The sequence below is a fragment of the Dama dama genome, chromosome 9, assembly GCF_033118175.1.
Source record: "Dama dama isolate Ldn47 chromosome 9, ASM3311817v1, whole genome shotgun sequence".
Taxonomy (NCBI): domain Eukaryota; kingdom Metazoa; phylum Chordata; class Mammalia; order Artiodactyla; family Cervidae; genus Dama; species Dama dama.
Genome location: NC_083689.1, coordinates 10447195 through 10469364, shown reverse-complemented (window position 1 = coordinate 10469364; position 22170 = coordinate 10447195). Strand labels below are relative to the sequence as shown.

Sequence of the window (22170 nt, the reverse complement as noted above, 5' to 3'; positions counted from 1 at the left end):
CTGTGTACGAGCCTCGTGCTGAGTGCGAGGAGCCAGACACACAGGGCCACGTGCCTGCGGTCCCACCCACATGAAGGGTCTGCAACAGGCAGGTCCAAGGAGACGGGGAGCAGATGAGTGGTTGCCAGGGGCTAGGGGAGTGGGACTGGGGAGTGACTGTTTACCGGCATGGGGTTTCCTCTGGGGTAATGAAATGTTCTGGAACTCGACAGAGGTGACGGCTGCCCAACATAGCAAACCTGCCAAATGCCACCAAATCGTACATTAAAATGGTAAATTTTAGCACAATTAAAACCCCGAATATTCATTGGAAGAACCGAAGCTTAAATACTTTGGCCACCTTATGTGAATAGCCGACTCACTGGAAAAGACCCTGCTGCTGGGAAAGATTGAGGGCAGGAGGAGAAGGGGGTAACAGGTTGAGATGGTTGGATGACATCACTGGCTCAATCAATGGACATAAATTTGAGCAAACTCCAGGAGATGGTGAAGGACAGGGAAGCCTGGTGTGCTGCAGTCCACAGGGTGGCAAAGAATCGGACACGACTGAGCGACCAGAACATACATATCTGGAATGCTCCCCATTCCCAGGTCCCACCACTGGCTTCCGGCGGCTCAGTGGTAAAGAATCCGTCTGCCAGTGCAGGAGACGTGGGAGACACAGGTTCACTCCCTAGGTTGGGAAGACTCCCTGGAAAAGGAAATGGCAACCCACTCCCATATTCTCGCCTGGGAAATCCCATGGACGGAGGAGCCTGGCGGGCTACAGTCCATGGGGTCACAAAGAGTCGGACACGACTGAGCGACTAAACAGCAACAGGTCCCGCCACATCAGCCTCTTGGATTCCTCACCGTCAATCTCGCACTTAGCAGGCACAAGCGCAGCCATCCCAGAGCCGGTCCTGTTGGCTTCTGCCTCTGGGGTGGCCCCGGTGCACCCGAGCTCCGTCTCCTGGGGCCCCACGCAAGCCCCTGACCCAGCGACAGGACACAGGACGGGCTCGAGCTTAGACCTGAGCCCCACGCAAGCCCCTGACCCAGGAACAGGACATAGGACGGGCTTGAGCTTAGACCTGAGCACCTTTAGGTAAAATTTCTCTAGCAAGCGTGGAAAGTGCTCCAAAATGTTTCATCCAGCTGCTTATCTTGAACATCACCATTTCCACCCAGAGAATGTTTCACTTCAATGCGAATTGGCGAAACCCTCCCCCATGACTGAAGGATAATAAAATCGGCCACAGCAGGTTCGCAGTGACTGTTGCTGTGGAGTGTCTCCTGGATTCAGCAGTTTACACTCAAGCCCTGGCATAGTAGTTTACCCCAGGGACCTATAAACTGGTTCCGTAAAGGGCCACGTTAATTAGCATTTCCAGATTTCACAGCCGCTCAGTCTGTGTCACAACTACTCAGCCTGCAGCTACTCACCCTGCATCATAGAGCGAAAGCAGCCGCAGACAGGGCATAAATGAACAGTGGGGCCGTTTGTCAATAAAACGTCACTAACAAAACAGGCAGTGGGAGAGGAGCATCAGAGGTACCAGCTTGGGGGCTTCCACATTGGCCCGGTGGCCAAGACTCTAGGCTCCCGATGCAGGGGCCTTCGTTCGATCCCTGGTTGGGGGACTAAAGATCCCGCATACCACAAGAAGATCTGGTGCAGCCAAATAAATACTTTTTTAAAAAAAGAACAGATACCCAGATTGAAGGACATCCTAAAATATATTCATCCCATCCTCCTTAAGACTGTTAAGGTGTCAAAAATAAGTCTGAGATACTTGATGTGGGAGGACTGAATGTAACGTGATGAAAATGAAAATCGCTCAGTCATGTCCGACTCTTTGTGATCCCATGGACTATATAGTCCATGGAATTCTCCAGGCCAGAATACTGGAGTGGATAGCCATTTCCTTCTCCAGGGGAACTTCCCAAGCCAGGGATTGGACCCAGGTCTCCCGCTTTGCGGGCCGATTCTTCACCAACTGAGCTACAGGGAAGCCCATGTAGCATGTGATACTGGGATAGAAAACGTTAGGGGGGAAATGAGGACATCTGAATGAATGCAAACTTAGTTTAGTAATAATGCATCAGTCAGTATCCGGCTTCCCTGGTGGCTCAGCTTTAAAGAACCTGCCTGCAATTCAGGAGATGCAGGAGACCTGAGTTCAGTCTCTGGGTTGAGAAAATCCCACTTCCCAACCCACTCCAGTATTCTTGCCTGGAGAATCCCATGGACAGAGGAGCCTGGTGGGCTACAGTCCCTGGGGTCTCGAAGAGTCAGACACAACTGAGCTCACACGCGTGATCAGTCAGCATTGGTTTGTTCATTTTTTATGACAAATGTGTTGTCATAATATTGACAGTAGGAGAAACTGAATGTGCGGCACTTGGGAATCCTCTGTGATATTCTTAGAATGTACTAGTAAATCTAAAACTATTTTAAAATTAAAAGGTTGTTAGAGGAAAAAGAAGGATGTTGAGCCAGATTTGGCCTGTGTGTGTGGAGGGAAGGGGGTCCACAGACCATCCCCCACAGGCCAAATCTGTCACACAGACAGGCTACCACCATGTCCATGAGATGTGCAGAGCAGATCTCAGGTAAGATCTGACTCCGAAGTTGTGTGAACTTCGACCTGACACATCTCCACCCTCTCCCACTTCCCCATTGCCATCCGCTGAGCCATCATCAGTGGTCTTTGGTGCTTTCCTCTGTTGCCTGCATGCTCGCTGTCACCATATCCTGTCGTCTCTTCCTCTGAAATGTCTCCTACCAGTGCCCAGGCTCCGGCTGGTGGCCCCACTGGTGTGTGCAGGTTCCAGTGTCCAGCAGTCAGGGTGGTGTCCAGGGTACCGGCTTCCCGAAGGGCCCCCGTCACGACTGGGGCCAAGCCACTGAATTCAGTCTGCTAAACAGCCCCTTACCTTCCAGGACTGTGAGGAGTCAAAGCTGGAAGGCGGCTCTGGATGGTGATTTTTTTTCCTCCTGCACCTGTTCTGCATCACCTGGGGGCCTGGTTTCTGCTCACTTTCCCTCCTTCTTACTGTGCCTGGCTGAACAAGGCTACCAAGTAGAGGCATGCTGGGAACTGGACCCGTCTGGGGTTGGGGTGGGGAGAGGCTGCTTTCAATGAAACCCTGCAGTGTGAAAGTTTCCCATCCCTCGGGGCTAAGCGGTAGGAAACAATCTGATTAAGTATGCGGGCTAAGTTGCTTCAGTCGTGTCCGACTCTTTGCGACCCTATAGACTGTAACCTGTCAGGCTCCTCTGTCCATGGGATTCTCCAGGCAAGAATACTAGAGTGGGTCACCGTTTCCTTCTTCAGGGGATCTTCCTGACACAGGGATCGAACCTGAGTCTACTGTGTCTCCTGCATTGCAGGCAGATTCTTTACTGCTGAGTCACTGGGGGAGCCCCCTGATTAAGTATACTGAGCACGAAGTTCTTTGCTCTTTCCTGCTTCTGATTATCAAGACCTTTATTCTAGATGTTCAGGAAAGCGGGAAGGGTGTAAGTCAGTGTCCTCTTGCTTTATTTCTCCCTAGAGAGCCTTCACCCGCTTAGTAAACCCTAGAGCAGGAGTTCTCACCCTTCCAGGGATCACAACACCCTCAGGCTCTGGTTTAAAAATTTAGATTCCCTAGCCTTTCCAGAAATCCTGCAGGTCCGGAATGGGCCCAAGTCTGCATCTTTAACAAGTCCCTACAGCCCATACTTGGATTCTGAACTTTTCCTCTCCCTTATCGCAACCTACCAGAGCAGCAAGGTAGAGGTGACTCATGGGGAAAGGCAGAGGAATCTTGACAGTTTCTCTTTCCCCACTGTTGTAAGGGGGGGGAGCCCCAGGGAGACAGCTTTGCTCACCCCAGGTATGGAGGGTGGACCCAAGGGTCGCCCCTGGTTGGGGGAAGGGATCCTCCCCTGCCCCCTCCCCGTCCCCCAGGGTTTGGAGAGAAGCTATGGGGCCTGTAGGGAGAGTGGAGGGATGCTCTCAGACTCTAGTCTCTCCCTCCAGCCCACCCTTGGGAGCTCACCTTTCCTCACAAGGGCACCTTTGCTGCATGGAAAGTATTAAGAGAGTCCTTACTGTTAGCAGCAGCACCGGGCAGCTTGAGATTTGTGAAAATGTTAGTTGCTTGGTCCTGTCCGACTCTTTGTGACCCCATGGACTGTAGCCCGCCAGGCTCCTCTGTCCATAGAATTCTCCAGGCAAGAATACTGGAGTAGGTTGCCATATCCTTCTCCAGGGTATCTTCCAGATCCAAGGATCGAACCCAGGTCTCCCACATTGCAAGAAGATTCTTTACCATCTGAGCTATCAGGGAAGTCCTAATTTGTACAGAAATTCATACAGGGAAGCAAAGGAAATTTGCCATTTCCTTTTCCCCTGGAGTAGGAAATGGCAACCCACTCCAGTATTCTCACCTGGGAAATCCCATGGACAGAGGAGGCTGGTAGGCTACAGTCCGCGGGGTTGCAGGAGAGTTGGACACAGCTGAGTGACTGGCGCACACACACACACACAGGGAAGCAAACATCATCCTAAAAGGAAACCTTCCATCGTGAGCCACCACCCACTTATAGAACAAGCAATCCACTCACACCTCCCCCCTACCCCTAAGCTCAGCCTAAGTGTGACTCCTTCCAGCCCACCAGGCCTGGTGGGTCCTCCTTCCCAGATCATCCCACCACACAAATGTAAAATAAATCAGTTGGAAAGTGAGGTTGAAAAATCTTGTAAAAGGTGCATGATTATAGGAAGTCATCAAAAGTGACCCGGAGAATTGCTCTGACCTCCAGTTACTCAGCCACACCGGTGAGCGGCAGATGGGAAAGAGAGCCAAGGATGGAAGCCTGCGCCGCCTCCGGAGGGAATGAGTCCATTGTGTTGCTAACTTTATATAGGTGCACTCTGCCTAAAGGGAGTTTTCAGCTGGGTTCACCAGGTGAAGTTCAACTCCATGCTTTATGAACAGGACACACCCAGACCAAAGTAGTTCAGGAAGCTAAAAATAAAGGGACAGGCACGGATGTAGCAGGTAGACAGAAACGGGATAGAACACAGCTGCAATTTTGATATGTAAAAGGGAAAGCTGGAGCCTCTGAACATTGCATGATGAAGCAGATTCACCATCAAGCCAAAATCATCAGTTTACTCTCAAGATATAATCGTTGTCAATATCTATGCATCACAACACAGCAGCTGCTTATACAAAGCAGAAATTATAAAAGATACTAGGAGAAGTAGATGAAAACATAACATAAGGCTCCTTGAGTAGACAGCAAATAGACAGGGCGGTAAGATGCCCAGACCTCACATTTAGGCAGATCTTTTGGCGATATCACAAACCCTTCACTCCATGATGAGAATAAATCTTAAGTATTTGTGGAAGTTCAGTTCAGTTCAGTTCAGTCGCTCAGTCCTGTCTGACTCTTTGCGACCCCATGAATCGCAGCACGCCGGGCCTCCCTGTCCATCACCAATTCCTGGAGTTTACTCAAACTCATGTCCATCGAGTCGGTGATGCCATCCAGCCATCTCATCCTCTGTTGTCCCCTTCTCCTCCTACCCCCAATCCCTCCCAGCATCAGGGTCTTTTCCAGTGAGTCAACTTTTCGCATGAGGTGGCCAAAGTATTGGAGTTTCAGCCTCAGCATCAGTCCTTCCAATGAACACCCAGGACTGATCTCCTTTAGGATGGACTGGATGGATCTCCCTGCAGTCCAAGGGACTCTCGAGAGTCTTCTCCAACACCACAGCTCAAAAGCATCAATTTTTCGGCGCTCAGCTTTCTTCACAGTCATCCCTATATCAAGTCACAGAGAAAGCGTCTTAGAGCTTCCAAAAGTAGAAATATTATCATCAGTTCTCCTTATAATACCATAAAACTAGAATTAATTTTTAAGGACCTTTCATATGTAAATTTGTTTTAAAGGAAAAGTAACCTCTATTAACTCTTAGATGAAGGGGGAATCTGTAAAGCAAAGTTGGTGGTAGTCTAGTCGCTCAGTCGTGTCTGACTCTTTGCGACCCCATGGACTGTAGCCCGCCAGGCTCCTGTCTATGGGATTCCCCAGTTAAGGATACTGGAGTGGGTTGCCATTTCCTTCTCTCAGGGATCTTGCTGACCCAGGGATCAAACCTGCATCTCCTGTGTCTCCTGCATCGGCAGGCAGATTCTCTGTTGCTGAGTCATCGGGGGAGCCCATAAACCAAAATTACAGATATTCTAAAAACCATTAATTGAAACTGTATAGTATCAGAATCCATGGGAAGTATTTAAAGCAGTAACAGCAGGACAGTTTGTAGCCATAAATACTTTATATCCAAAAATAGGAATAAATGAAAGTAAATTAATTAACATCCCAACTCAAAAACCTGAGAAAAAGAACCAAGTATACCACAAAGAGAGTGAAGCATTAGTTTCTCAGTCATGTCTTACTCTGTGACCCCATGGACTATAGCCTGCAGGCTCCTCTGTCCATGGAATTCTCCAGGCATGCATACTGGAGTGGGTAGCCTTTCCCTTCTCCAGGGGACCTTCCCGACCCAGGGATCAAACCCAGGTCTCCTGCATTGCAGGTGGATTCTTTACCGTCTGAGCCACCGGGGAAGCCCAAAGAGAATGATTTGGGTGTCAAATGGATAAAAGATGAGCCCTCGGGAATTCATCAATTCCTCCAATATTTTTGGTGCAGTAAGAACCAAGCAAGACCCTCCCCCATCAAAGCTTAATTTGTTCTTTATTCTTTCTGTAATCTAGCACGTGGTTTCATTTATAACCTAAACCAAAATTTAGTGAAATATGAGGTACAATAACTTGTTTCATACTGGGTTTCTTTTTTTCCCCTAAGATTCCATAACCCCGCCTCCCCACCTCCCACTCCCTGGCACAGTTCACCATGAAACTTCAGTGGCTGGTAGGAATCTGTCCATTTCAAAGGGCCTTGTCCTGGGCCCAGTAACCCTTGGCGTGTTTTCCAGCGTTTCTGTTCTCACCTGTGGCTGGATAAGAGTGACAGAGTCTGTTAGGAGCTGGGGGCACAGAGCCGGAGTCAGTGTCCTGTCCCGGCGGCAGTCGACTCTCTTTACATGCCTGCCATCTGCCCGTCCGTCCGTGCAGCCAGCAGCTGGCTAGAGGGAGCCTGCTGGGTATCCCAAGCCCCGTGGGCAACAGGGAAAGAACAGAACCCAAGCTGAAGCTGGTTGTCAGCCGGGCCCTAGAAACCCCCCACTTCCTCATCTGTGAGTCAAGGAGCATGAGGTTGGGGGTGACCCCTCTACTTCCTGCTCTGCACCCACAGGCCCAGTGAGCCTGCAGCTGTCACCTGCGTGGGCTGACCTGGTAACTGGGGGTCCAGTGTTCTGCCCCCCAGCCACCGCCTCTCACCATCATTGCCACCCACTTCCCATCGTCATCCCTTTTCTCAGCCATGCCACACAGCACGTGGGATCTTAGTTCCCAGACCAGGGATCAAACCCTCGACTTTTTGCACGGGGAGTACAGACTGCCAGGGAAGTCTCCCTCTGTCATCGTGTCCTCACCCTCCCTGACTCCGTCTCCCTCCACCCGTTTCCTGCACTGCAGCAGCGCTGAGGGAGTCACATTCGCCTTGCTTCTCCTTCCCCACCTCCCACCCCATCCACTCCCATGCTCAAGAGCAGGCTTTCCTGTCCCCTCCCACGCAGCCCCTCTGAGCCTGTGACTCCGCTGGCCCCTTCTGCCCTCCATACTTCCCGGTCCCACTTCTCTGTGTCCTTGCTAGGTCTTTGCCAGGAGAGCAGTCCGCTTAGACGACTCAGGCCGTCTCGTGCGCATCTTGCAGGTCAGAGTGTTGACGTCTTCTCCCTGCTTCACCACTGCCCTGGCCCTTTCGGAAAAAGGAGGCCTTTAACCAAGAGCCCCAGTACGGTGGCTGACATACCTTTCCTGTAAAGGGTCCAGGTGTCAGTATTTTCTCTGCCGGACCAGTCTCCCCCAGCACGACTCAACTCTGCCATACTCTAGAAGCAGGCACAGGCCACCTGTAAATAGACGTGAATGTGTGCCAGCAGAACCTTATCCATGGTTGTTGAAAGTTGAATTTCCTGTCACTTTCATGTGTGGGGATATACTCTTGATTTTTCCAAGTGTTTAAAAATGTAACAACTGGGACTTCCCTGGCTGTCCAGTGGTTAAGACTTCACACCTCCAGTGCTGCGGACACAGGTTCAGTCCCTGGTCGGCGAACTAAGATCCCACATGCCAAGCAGTGTGGCAAAAAAAAAAAAAAAAAAAATGTGACTACCATTTTTAGCTCGCACACCACACAGAAACAGGTGGCTGGCCATAATTTGCTGACCCTGGTAGAGGTTCATGTCTAAGCCTGACCCCCCACCCATTCCTGAGCATTACATAGGCATCCTCCCCATGGCCATGCGCATTTGTGTACAGGTCATCTGTGACTGCTTCACGCTCCACCAGCAACCCCAAGTACTTATTAGCTGGCCCTTCACAGGACAAGCTGGCCCGCCCCTGGTTCACACAGAGGGTTACCTTTTGTCCTCGAACAACCTGAGAAGGCAGGGGTTTACCCCTTCGTTTTACAGAAGAGGAGCTTGAAACTCATGAGCAGCAAACTAATTTGTCCCTCTTGGCACAGCCCCCCAGCCCGGGACCACAAGGACCCACTGGAATTCCCTGTCGACGTGGAGCTGTTCTCCTGGGCTCCTCACCAGAGGTAGCCCTCCACCCCACACACACCCAGGGGCGTTATTTTCCCGGCATTTCCACACAGGAAAGCCCCAGGCTGACTGGATGCCCCCCTGGGGCTGTTTGCTCAGTAGACTCAGCTGAGCCCATTTCCTGGGCGCCCAGGTCCAGGGGCTGTGGGATGCCTCCCAGGTCTTCTGCGGACGTGACAGCCGCTTGTGTCCCCAGACAGACACGATCACGTGGAAAGTTATGCCTGGAACTTGGAGAGCACTTGGGAAAACAATTGGAGTTCCAGAGCTGGTTCCCAGTCACTCCCGGGTACTGCTCTCTGCACCCCCAACCATGGCTAGAACAAGAGGGCGAGTGGAAGCCAGTCTGTCTTTCAGCCCCACCTCTAGGCTTCACAGTAGCCTAGTATTTGCTTGAGTTATCTTACCGTTCGCAGCCTCTCCTGGCACCTCCGGTCACTCCTCTGTCTTGGTGTGTGACCTGGACCGGACACAAGAGATTTGGAAATCCTGTGTGGAGTGGCTCATGGTCTCAGGGTGGGGAACAGAGGCTCTGCCCGACCTGGCATTGCAGGGGGCGGGGCAACGTCAAGGTCACGAGAGGCAGTGGGCAGCCTCCAGGAAGTCTAGGGGCGGTGACGTCCCAGCCATGGCCAAGGTGAACGCGTGGAATGTCCCTGTCGGAGCCCCACCAGGGAGGAGATCTCTGAGACTAGAATGGTGCCAGGCCCACGGCCGCCAACCAGTACATTGTTGTCAAGTGAATAAATGAAACCACGTGTATAAAAGCACCATGTACACTTGGGAAGGGGCCGGGGGGAGGGGTCCCCATGGCTAGATCAGGAAACAGAAAGCCAGCCCCACAACCAAGATGAATTCTCTACAGCGATCGAAGACAGTCACAGGTATATCTGGGGGGCAGTGGAGTTACCCCAGTTCAGACCACCTCTGCCTGGCTGGAAGGACCACCACCCTGCAAGGGTGAGGCTGGGGAACTTCTCTCCAGGGGAAATCCTCACCCCACCCCCACCCCCACCCTGACTTGAGACTCACCTATCAACACAGGAGACAGCAAGCACGCTTGCCTTGGTGATCTCATTCCATGGGGCTTTTCACTTTTGAAATCTCAAAGCAAAACACTGTTTGTCTAATGCAATCCGTCGAAGCTTGTCCGGTTTTCATGTGGGATATACAGAGGCCAGATGTGAACTTGGGGCTGGGGAATCTGCCTGCCTGGTTGCCAGACCTTGGGTGAGGTGTCTCTAGCCAGGGCAGGCAGACACCCCAAAAAGTCCCAGGTCTACTTGCCTGGCTCCCAGCACCAAGAGCCAGTCTGGACCAGGGTCTGAGGGGCAACAGCCAGGGCGTGGGCTCACAGTAGAGGCCCTGGGTTCCAGCCCACAGCCACATCACCCACCTGTTCTTGGACTTCAAGGAGGTCAGCTGACCTCTCTGCTCCTGTTTCCTCATCAGAAATGGGGAAGGCCAGGTCTGTCCCTTAGAGGAATTCAAGCAAAAGAAAGAGTCACAAGCCCATAGCAAGCCTGGCGTGTGGCTAGCACATACCACAGGCGATTCTTTAACATTACATCGCCATTCTTGCTAAAATATTGACCATGCATTCCAACAGAGAGAAGACCCACCCTCTTGAGATAGCAAACGCACTTTCTAGAAATTTCTGGCTACGTAGGCTGCTCAGCCTTCGATATCTTTGGTTTAAAAATCCTCGTTCAGAGCATTTCCCTGACAGTCCAGTGGTTAAGGCTCCATACTTCCACTGCAGGGGTCATGTGTTCAATCCCTGGTCGGGGAACTGTTCATAAGATCCCACATGCTGAGCAGCATGGCCAAAAATTTAGAAGAAAAAAAAAATTAATAAAAAAAACCTTTTTGAACCTCGCAAAAGAAGAACCTCAAAGACAAGAGCAGTTAGAAGACAGCCAGACTTCCCCCAGCTGACGGCATCCCTGGCAGGGGCGGGGGTGGGTGCCTGGGGAGAAGGTCAGAGAAGTCCAGGCTGCTCCTGCTTCCTTCACATGACTGGAGGAGGGGTTGAATTAATGGATCCTCTCTTTATGGTTTTTTTCCTTTTATTGGGTAAACTTTTAGCATGGTTCTATATGTTTTTTTCAAAGCATATACTTTATATTAGAAGCATGTCTTTTATGGGACTTCCCTGGTGGTCCAGTGGTTAAGACTCCACGCCCCCAACAGGGGGGCACGGGTTCGATCCCTGGTCAGGGAACTAAGATCCCGCATGCAGCATGGCATGGCCAAAAGAAAAGACATAAAGGAGGGGAGAAACAGGAAAAAGAAACATGTCTTGTATATTATAAAGGGGGGAGAAGCAGCATTTCTGAGAAAGTAGAGTCCTCTCCCAAATAGCGTTTTGCCAGGACTGTGGATCGTATGGCGTGCCGGGAAGACAGCATGAGCATGTGGCCACCCTGCCCCAGAGCCAGCTCACATCGCATCACTGCTGGCACCCGGGTCCCACTTCCTCCCTCCCCTTTATCTCCAGCCCCACATGATCCATCGGGCACACCAGCCACCGTTGTGCTTGGAGGCCTTGCACACCCCTGGCCGGCCCCGGGAACAGCTACACAATAGCTCCCCTCGCTTCGGGTGCCAGGCCAGCATTTCCTCCTCCTCCTCCGACGGACGTATAATAGCACCAACCGGATATTTTTAGATCAGCTTTGAAAAGTCGCAGTGTGTTGAGACCACATACCAGACGCATGAGGTCACCGCGCTGGTAATCGCAGAACCAGAGAGCTGGTCCCAAAGACATCCCCTCTGGTCCCCAGGACGCTGGGCCTGGGTGTTTCCTTAAAACTCACCAGAGACTTGTCCCACATTCATAAGGGACCACCGTGGCTCCTCTGGGTAGAAATGTGCATTTCTGGAGTGTCTCTGTGGCAGGCCTTGAACCCGGCCACCGCTGCGACTCAGAACTTGCCCCTGGAGGGATGTCACTCGGGGTCAGGCGCCCCCCTCGCCGTCTGTTTGTAGTTAGGACAGGCAGCACTTAGCATGCTCGCTCGTGGGAGCTCATTTTATCACAAAGCAGGCTTGTCCTCAGCTCAGACACCACCCTGCACGGTCGGGAAGGAAAGGAGGAGACGGATCTGCCGTCTGCTTCTCCCAGAGCCATGGCTCAAGAGCCCGTGAGGTTTACCCCAAAGGCTGAACATAAGGGAAACAGGAGATTAAAACCTGGATAGACAGTTTTCTTCACCAGGGGGTCCATCAGGGCCTACAACACACGCGGGGGCCTTTATTACAGGAGGGAGCCCCAGACAACCTACTCCTCCAAACACCTTTTACTTTCATCTCTGCTTCTCAACCCCCAGCAATTTGGCTCTTGCTGGGGACTTTTTTTTTCTTATTTATTTGACTGCATCACAGCAGAGGATGAGATGATTAGATAGCATCACCAACTTGATGGACATGAATCTGAGCAAATTCCAGGAGATAGTGAAGGACAGGGAAGCCTGGTGTGCTGCCGTCCATGGGGTCACAAAGAGTCAGACACAACTTAGCAACTGAATAACAAATCAGGTCTTAGTTGCATCATGTGGAGTCTTTCATTGCGGCGCACGGGCTTCAGTAGTTGTGGCACGTAAGCTCCAGAGCCCTCAGGCTCAGTAGTTGCGGGGTACAGGCTTAGCTGCTCTGAGGCATGTGGGATCTCAGATCCCCGACCCGACCGGGGATTAAACACCGCGCCCCCTGCAGTGCAAGGCAGATTCTTAACTCCTGGACCACCAGGCAAATCCCTGTGGGGACTTCTGGGGTTGTCCCACATGCTGCCGGCCTCTGGTGGGTAGAGACCAGGGATGACCTCGGTACCCTGGAGAGTGATCCCACCCCAGGCGTCAGCAGCGCTGAGGCTGGCCACCCTGCACTGGGTTCCACAGACGCTCGGGAGAGCAGAGCAGATGGAGGCCCGGGCCCCAGCAGCTGGCCTAGAGCTCAGTCACACGCATCCGGACCCTGTGAAGAAAAGGGGGCTCTGTGGCCGCTGTCTGACTCTGGAAAGTGCCTCGTCAGGCTAGATTCCACCACCACAAGGCCAGGTGAAGACCGTCCCCTCAGAGTGCCCCCCTAACCTGTGCGTTCATCTCTCAGTCGTGTCTGCCTCTTGGGGACCCCGTGGTCTGTAGGCCGCCAGGCTCCTCTGTCCATGGAATTTCCCAGGCAAGAAGACTGGAGTTGGTTGCCATTCCCTCCACTAGGGGATCTTGCTGACCCAGGGATTGAATCCTGGCCTCCTGCATTGCAGGCAGATTCTTTACAGTCTGAGCCCTGAAGGTACCCCCTTTGCAACTGGGCCTGGTTTCCTTCCTGGGACCTCCTCTCGCTCAATCACTCCTCCCCTGCTTGGCAGTCTGGCGGTTGGATCAGGTTTTACAGTGAGGCCCGGTTCTGGGTTCTGGGGTCTGGAGCCCCAGAGGCAGCAGGGCAGGAAGTCATGTATCCCATGACCTCATCAGCCGGGAGCATGACTGGTGCATTAGCCCAATGGGGGCTGCTGCCCTGATTGCAAGCTCCACTGAATGGAGCCATTTTCTGAGGAAGTGTCCCTGGCCTTCCAGCAGATGCTTCTCTGTGGGGCTTCTGCCTCCAGGCGTTGAGTCGGAAGCTCTGATAAATGATGGACCTGCATCCATCCTGCCTGCAGAATGAGGGCTTGAAGAAAATCCAAACTCCTCGGTGACTCTTTGAGAGCCTGGCCGCCTCTCTCCACCCTGCCTCTGCCCCCCACCTCCCCAGACCTGCAGATACACACCCCACCCCACAGCAGACCTTGGCAGTGGCCTTCCCACCTCCTCCTAGCTGTGGCCTCCCTGCCAAACAGGAACAGCGTGAGCCTGACACCTTTCTTGCTACTGCCAAGCTTCCCTTTCCTCGTGCGACGCCCCCGCCCCCGTCCCATCTCTGTCTCTCTTCCCTCCTCTGCCCAGCCTCCCCACCTTCACTTCTTTGGGCCTGTCACTCCCTGAAACAGGGACCACCACTCCCCAGGTACCTCTCCTGCCCCAAGTTCCCCCAAGACTCCCCCGACCCCTCCCCTTGTCTGGGTACCACGGGGGAAAGAAGTAACCTCAGGAACCTGAGTGGGGGACAGAGGGTGTTCTCCTGTTTTCATCTGGCCGGGGGTCACGTGGAGACGCCCGGGGGCAGTGCCCAGCCATGGGCTCTGAGCACTACGCACACGTCCTCTGTGTATTGGGACTGAAGCCCTGATTCATACGACATGGATGGACCCCAGAAGCATCAAGCCGAGTGAGAGAAGCCAGACGCGAAAGGCCACCTAGTGTGTGCCCCCACTTAATGTGAAATGTCCAGACTAGGCAAATAAATCCTGAGCGACAGAAAGCAGATTGGTGGTTACCAGGGGCTGGGGGAGGAGGGCTGGGGAGTAACTGCTGAGGAGGATGGGTCTCCTTTTGGGGCGCTAGAAATGTTCTGGAGCTAAACAGAGGTGATGGTTGGACAGCATTGTGAATGTACTGCATGCCACTGAAGTGTTCACTTTTGAAACTTAGTTTGATGTTATGTCACTTTGACCCTAATTTAAAAAAAAAAAAATTGTTGTCAACCAGCTTGTCATGCCATGGTATTGCAAGAACCCTCCAGGAGGGGACGTGTCCCCACGTCTGCTCCCTCACAAGCAGGCTGGCGGCTGGCCTGGAGCTGGTATCAACCCAGCTCCTTTCCAAACTTCTTTTGGAAAATAAATATTCTGTATAGTAAATATTTTCTGGCTTTGCAGGCCAGATGGTCTCTGTCATAGCTCCCTACCGTCACAGCACAAAGACAGTGGTAGATGATCAGTAAATGAACAGGCCTGGCCGTGTGCCAGGACACTTCATTTGTGGATGCTGAAACTTGAATAGGATTTTTACATGGCAGGAAATATTACTCTTCTTGGGTTTTTTGGGTTTTTTTTTTTTAAACCATTTACAAATGTAAAAACCACTCTTGGCTCACAGGCAGTACAAAAACATACAGTGGACTGGATTTGACCACAGGCCAGAGTTTGCTACGTGAACAGTTATTACTGAAAAAAAATCCCTACAATTGGTGTTTCCAATGTCCAGGACTTAGAACTTGAGCCCCGCCTACACCGCAACACAGAGGTAAAGAGCAAGCCCATGAGATGTGTGGGAAGCTCCTGTGGCTCAGTGCTGAAGAATCTGCCTGCCAGTGTGGGAGCTGCAGGAGGTGTGGGTTCGATCCCTGTGTTGGGCAGATCCCCCGGAGGAGGAAATGGCAACCCACTCCAGTATGCTTGCCTGAAGAATCCCATGGACAGAGGAGCCTGGTGGGCTACAGTCCATGGGGACAGAGTCAGACGCGACTGAGCATGTGCGCACACACTTGGGATGCCTAGGGCTCCCCAGTTGTGTGTTTTCCAGGTATCACCTGGAGTCTGTGAGTGGCTTCCAGTGAACCGTGGTCCACAACACCCTGAGGGAGCCTCCAGGCTAAGGCCTGTAGAAATTTCATCCTCACAATCTGAAAACTGCTTTTGTTTTCCTCGCAGGCTTTTGGAAATGCTAAAACAGCCCACAACAACAATTCCAGCCGATTTGGGAAATTCATCCAGGTCAACTACCTGGAGAGCGGCATCGTGAGAGGGTGAGTCAGCCGGCGCCCACGCTCTGAACGCCACCGTTGTTCTGGGGTCCTGGGCTTCCCTGCAGCGGGGACCCAGCAGGGAACTGAGTGCTGAGATCATGATCTTGCAGGCATTTGTGAATCATGCAGGGAAATGAGTATGATTTTCAGTCACTGATACGAAAGTCTGAGAGGTGGCAGGAAGTGTGTGGGGGGGAGGGGGGGTGGCACCTTCATAACCAAACCTGCCTGCTGCAGGGCATCACCTAGGGCATTGAGGCACCCACTAAGTTAAGTACAATGAGCGAGAGTTCCTAGCATGGTGGAATTTGCCAAGAGTAACACCAGCCTATTTCCTGATCTTGATGTTTCTAATTCTGTGGGTCTAGGGAAAGATGATGTGGACTCTGGCATTTGCCAGATGTGACCCTTTAGCTGGAAGGAGACATGATGCTAGGTAGCAGAGTAAGGCCGTTGTCCAGGGAAGTGCTGAAAGTAGATGGAAAGAGGGAGGGACGGGATATAGATTGATGGATGGATTCCAGGGTGGGTGGATGGATAGAAGGGTGGGTAGATTCATAAATGGATGGATGATGGTTGGGTAGGTTCATGGATGGATGGATGGGTGATGGATGGGCAGCAGGTTCATGGATGGATGGCTAGAAGGATGGATGGTAGGTTTTTAGGTGGATGGGTAGGTTCGGGGTGGGTAGGTTCATGGATAGATGGATAGAAGGATGGGTGCATAGATTCATGGATGAGTGGATGGATGGAATCATTGGTAGAGAATAAGTGAGAGGATGGATATATAGACTGATGGATGTGGATGGATGGATAGGTTGACTGATGAATAGTAGGTTCATGGATGGGTGGATAGATTCATAGATGGATGGATGATGGGTGGATAGGTTCATGGATAAATGGATAGAAGGATGGATGGGTAGGTTCATAGACAGATGGAGGGGTGGGTTGATTCACGGATGGATGGATGGGATCGTTGGTGGATTCATAAATGAGTGTATAGACTGATGGATGGTTTGGATGGCTAGATGGATGAGGAGATAAATGAGTTCATAGGTGGTAGCTGGATTGTGAAGATGACTGCCAGGCAGAAGTTAAAACAGATTTACATTTTGTGCCAGAAATATGAGTTCCTTGGTGAAGGTACAGTTACTTCAACTAAATGTGCAACTTTGAAATTGTGTTCCAAAAAAAAACAAAAAAGAAATTGTGTTTATTTGTATTCTATGCTATGTTATGCTAATAAAAATACCTGGCAGCCTTAATGCAATGAGTTAATGTTACAAGGAATTATCTATTTGGTCATAATGTGATTTCCACAGTTAACACTGTAGGATTTTTTTTCCTCTAAAATGTACCTTCTGGGTAGTTTCAAGTAGTTAAAAAAAATATAATTGTGACCTAATACTGCATAGTGTTTTGGATTTTTTTTTTAACATGTGAAGGTCTTATGAGCCATAAAACTATTTCACAGTGGCGGGGGTGGGTGGGGGGGGGAGACATTTTGGCAGAGTCCATTGCCTGGTGACTTAAAGGAACCCTTCCCGCTCCACATTCTGGTGTGAGGGTCCACAGTGGTTGTGGGATTTGCAAAGGCTCCAGGGGATACTCTGAGCAGTAGAATAAGAATCCTTAAATGTTAGACGCAGGGAGATCTAAGCAACAGGCCCATGGAGGCCACAGGAAGGCTCATGTATTTTGGGAAGGGAGAGGTCCTCCAGGAGAATTGATTTCAAAGTATCTGGGTTTTTCTGTCCATCTAAATCTGACTGGGACTTCCCCATTGGTCCAGTGGTTTTAAGACTCTTCGCTTCCACTGCAGGGGCACGGGTCCAATCCCCAGTTAGGGAACTAAGATCCTACATGCCTCATGGTGTGGTCAAAAAAATAAACCTATACCTAACTGATGATCATTTCAATTGATGGTGCATGTTCAAAACAAGGACAGAAATGTTTTCTTCCCAAATCCTTCAGCCTCTGGCTTCTTTCCTTTTTCCCTGTGCCCAGGCTCTTAAGTGATGTAGGGAGAGAGACCCTCACTAAAGGCAACATCTCCTCTGGCCCCTCAGCCCCTCAGGGACACTCAAGAGTGGGCAGTTTTCCCCATGGCCCCCGCCTCCCGTGGGCCGTCCAGTCATCCCTTCCCAACTGCTCCTGGGCCCAGCTTGGTCTCTGCGTGGGCAGAGCCACTCTCCTGCCCCCAGTTGCCCCCCAGGTCTCAGCCCTTTCTCCAGAAAGACCTTCACTCCTTATTTTATTCTATTCTATCCCACTCTTCTGTGCTTCGAGGCTTATGGGATCTTAATTCCCCAACAAGGGGTTGAACCCAGGCCACAGCAGTGAAATCACAGAGTTCTAACCAGTGGACTGCCAGGGACTTCCCCCTCACTCCTTATTTTAAATCTGGTTTTCTCCCATGGGTCCATATTTGCCACATTGCAGAGCCTCTGACTAACAGGGGAAGCCCGTGGTATCTTACTAAGTAGAAGATGCAGAAACAAACTGTTTTTAGTTCCAGCAGTTCCCTTGGGAGCAGAGATACCAAGAGGCTGCCTCACGTTTTCCTGGGGCCCAGACTGGCTCTGCAGGCCAGAAGCCAGAGCCTTTGCTGCCAGTGGGGGCATCGATGCCTCTGTCCTCCCCGCAGATCACTCCTTCCTGTGCTCTCCATTTCATGTCCCATGGCTACTGAAACAGAGTATCACAAACCAATCGGCACACAACAGTAAGGGTTTATTCTCTCGTGGTTCTGGAGGCCAGAAGTGCAAGATCAAGGTGTGGGAAGGGCCATGCTCCCTCCAGAGGCTCTAGGCGAGGATCCTTCCTGGCCTTTTCCAGCTTCCAGGGGCCCCAGGTTCCCTTGGCTTGTAGCCACATCACCCCAGTCTTTGCTTCAGTCTCCACCCGGTCTTCTCCCCTGAATTTCTCTATGATCTCCTCTTCTGTCTTCTGGGATACTTGTCCTTGGATTCAGGGCCCATCTGGACCATGGAGGAGGATCTCATCTCTAGAAAAAAAAGGTGAGAGTGTTAGTCGCTCAGTTGTGTCCAATTCTTGTGACCCTATGGACTGTAGTGTGCCTGGCCCTTCTGTCCATGGGATTTCCCAGTCAAGAATACTGGAGTGAGTTGCCATTTACTTCTCCAGAAGATCTTTCCCACCCAAGGATCGAACCCAGGTCTCCCACACTGCAGGCAGATTCTTTACCGGCTGAGCCACCAAGGACGCCCCATCTCTAGATCCTTCACTTAATTCCATCTGCAAAGGTGTTTTTTTTTTTCAGAATCACAGCCACACGTTCCAGGTGGACGTGTCTTCTGGGGGCCACCATTTGGCCCAGCACATCAGCAGGGCTGGCCCTCAGCTAACCAGCCAGTCTGCCCTGCCCACCTCGGCTCTTGTCAGGCTCAGGGCGGCTGTGGTCCTGGGTCGCTGGATCTCATAGATCAGCTGCAAAGTCCTATCTGTGGCCTTGGATTCAGGGAGGAGGTCCTCCCTCAGCCCTTGACAGTGGCCTGCCCACGCTAGGTGGAAGGAGATGCACTTCCCGTCTAGGGAGTGGCTGCCACCAGCTCGCAGGGAGCAGGCCCAGACCCGGTTCTGCTTTTGGGCAGGTGACACTTTTCAATACCGCTTCCCGATGAGGCCAAGGGTCAAGGGCAGTCCACGCCTCCCCCCAGTTCCCCAATTTGCAGGGCCTTGTGTTCCTGTGGGCTCAAGGGCTCTGTGCGGAGGGGATCCCTGGCCGTGTGCACGATCACCCCTGTAGGGGCCCAGGCTTCCCGAGTAATCACCAAAGGCTGTGGCCCGTCAGATGACAGCTCGGTGCCCCTGAGGGGTCACTGTCCTTGCCTATGTGGCAAGACAGCACAGAGAATTGGCCACAAATTGAGATGGAGACGTGAGTCTAGGACCAGAGGGAGCCTCCCTGCGCAGGAAAACAAAACTGCTGAGAACTACAAGTTACTGGTCAGAGGAAGGAATGGAAGAAAATAGGAGTTTGAAAGAAGAGAGGACACATGCTTGCTGAGCCTTTGGAAACCTACCCGTGGGGGGTGTGTGCACTTGCACAAGGCTGCCGTCCTGGGGATAGTCTGGAAGCATTCAGCAGGCCTGGGACCAGGGCCCTGATCCCGCACCTCAAACCCCAGCTCCCTCTTCTGTATTACAGGATGGACTCAGATGAGGGTGAACTGCAGAGCTATATAGCTCACATACTTGGTGATAGCGGATCCCATGAGAGGCAGGTCCCCACCAGGCCACCCCCATCCTGTGGGGTCCTGGATAGCAAGTTAACACCTCATCCATCAGTGGGAGCCACATTGCCCCTCCCGGAGGGCATTTAAATCCAGTGTATTTAATCTCAGCAAAATGGTGCCTAGAACCTCGCAGTAGAGCTCCAAGAAATGTCTGATGTCTCTATTAGCATTGAGGGTGGGGCTGTGTGAGTACCTCCTTCCTGCCCCAGGACCAACACAGCCTCAGGGACCTGGGCCCAGCCAACATCCGTCCAGTGATAAACAGATAAACAGAATGTGTGTCTAGACATGTAGACTATTATGCCCATTTGCTCAGTCGCATCTGAGTCTTTGCCACCCCATGGATAATCTACCAGCCTCCTCTGTCCATGGGATTCTTCAGGCGAGAATACTGAAGTGGGTTGCCATTTCCTCCTCCAGGGGATCTTCCTCACCCAGGGATTGAACCCACGCCTCCTGCACTGGCAGGCAGATTCTTTACCACTGAGCTCCCTGGGAAGCCCTGTAGACTCTTACTTAGCCATAAAGAAGAATGAAAGTTCTGATATCTGCTCCCAAGTGACTGAATCTCAGAACCATTGAGTTGAGTGAAAAAGCACATTCAGTATCCAGCTGACCCTTGAACAATGCCGGGGTTAGTAAGAAATCTGCAGGTGACTTCGAGTCGGCCCTGTATATCCAAGGTTCCTCCAGTTCCACAGTTCCTTCATGTGTGTGGTTCCACATCCGTGGATTCAACCAATCGCAGATCATGTAGGACTATGGCATTTGCTATTGAGAAAAATATCCACCTATAAGTGGATCCACAGTTCAGACTTGTGTTATTCAAGAGTTAACTATACATACTAAATGAGTGTTTTGGTTTTTTTTTTTTTTTGTTTTAAATTCTAGAAAATCCAAAGTAATCGTCAGCGGAGTTGGTGCATGGCTGCTGGGGGTGGTGGCAGGGAGGTATGACGGAGGACCCAAGGAGTCTTCTCGGGGTCATGGGTGTGTTAGTTGTCTTGGTCACAGTGATGGACTCAGGGATTTACATGTGTGACAGCTCGTGCAGTCATACACGTTATATCTGTTGTGCATCAGCTATTCCTACTAAAGCTGGTTTTGAAAATTACATGGAGATCGTGGAAGGACCCAGTGAAAAACTCATCTGGGTGCATGCTTTTGAGTATGTATAGTTGATCATATATCAATCATCAGTAAAGATGTTTTAAGAAGAATAGAAAAGTGAATCCGTTGTCTTGTATATCGATTTTCAATTGGAGAAACTTCATGGCTGGGGAGATGGTGGAAGTAGGGTTCAACCTCCCAGCATTATTCGTGAGTACATGGGTCTAATCATTTCAATTCCTGCCGCCTAGGGGGCCGACCCGAGTGATGCCAGGTTGGGCTTCCATACAACTGTCAGCCCACATCTGGTGTGTAGGGCAGAAGTGGCCAGCCCAGGTCCCTTATTTTTATAGATGGTGGTAGTAGGGTGAGGTGCATTTACGGTAATAGTATTTACCTTGAGAATGAAATCGTATTTACGACATTTAGGTTGCTTGTTTACAACACTCAGCGCTATCACCCTTTCATGCCTATGCTTACCTTGGGTCCAAGGTTGTTAATCCGCAGCTGGCTTTACCACAGTCATGAATCATTCTTGTTCTTCCGGAACACAACATTAACGTGTAACACTTGGTTCTTCTTTTTCTGCTTGATGACAGAGCGGTTGTCGAAAAGTACCTGCTTGAAAAGTCTCGCCTGGTGTCTCAGGAGAAGGATGAGAGGTAGGGGGATATTTCCTTGATGATCCCTGATATCTGCCTTCTTCCCTATGAAGGAGAGAAGCAGATGTCCTGAGATGGGGAATATCTACAGGAGGCCCTGATGGATCTGCTGGGAGCGTGAGCTTTGCTTCTTTCTGTGCCTCCCTGGGGCTTTTCCCTGGAGTAGGTGCTCAGGTGTCTGCTGAAATGTGGTCAGATTAGCAGCATCTCTGGTCCGCCAGTGAGTGAGAGATGCCCACCCCCTGAGGAATCTATTCACTGGAGAAGCTCGTGGTTTGATTTTTGCAATTTTTTTTTTTAAATCATAAGAATCGACTTATTGTCTCCAATTTGTACATAATTGAGGTGCTTTTTCCTCCCTGGCCTGCTCTCCTAAGCAATATTAGTAGTGGTTTGAAGAGTAGCTATCGCTCGGCCTCCAAAAACAACTTTTTTCTCCTAATTTTGACCTACAGGAACTACCACGTGTTTTATTATTTGTTACTTGGCGTCAGCGAGGAAGAGCGTCGGGAATTTCAGCTCAAGCAGCCTGAAGATTATTTCTACCTCAACCAGGTAAACAGCCTCGAGCCCCAACCACAAACGCGGCCTCTGTTCCCCACGGGCTGTTTACGCTCTGCCAGGGGGTCAGAGGCCGTCCGCCTTGGCCCTCTCCAGCCCCCAAACCAGCTCCAAGGAGGCCCAGAGCGGGGCGGCATAAAGGAGCCCATTCATTCCCTGCCTCCCCGGCCCTGCCCCATCGGTTCCAGCCAAAATCATCCTCACACACCACCCTCCCCAGCCCAGAAGTAC

The 22170-nt window shown here is 51.4% G+C and overlaps 1 protein-coding gene and 1 long non-coding RNA gene across 12 annotated transcripts in view; one reads left to right on the top strand and one right to left on the bottom strand.

Annotated features, from left to right (window-relative positions):
• MYO9B (myosin IXB) overlaps positions 1-22170 on the top strand; it is a 109092-nt gene that overhangs the window by 36639 nt on the left and 50283 nt on the right. For all 10 annotated transcript variants that reach the window (XM_061149922.1, XM_061149927.1, XM_061149924.1 and 7 more), the window contains 3 exons: positions 15253-15347; positions 21316-21378; positions 21834-21933. In XM_061149922.1, the coding sequence (XP_061005905.1) occupies positions 15253-15347; positions 21316-21378; positions 21834-21933 (258 nt within the window). The remainder of the gene's footprint in view (positions 1-15252; positions 15348-21315; positions 21379-21833; positions 21934-22170) is intronic.
• LOC133061769 (uncharacterized) lies at positions 18064-21827 on the bottom strand. Of its 2 annotated transcripts, none has more exons than XR_009694030.1 (2): positions 21197-21827; positions 18064-18354 (listed from the first exon to the last, which is right to left on the bottom strand). It is a non-coding gene; the product is annotated as an uncharacterized LOC133061769 (long non-coding RNA). The 2 variants fall into 2 exon arrangements; XR_009694031.1 differs by lacking the exon at positions 21197-21827 and adding an exon at positions 18555-18864.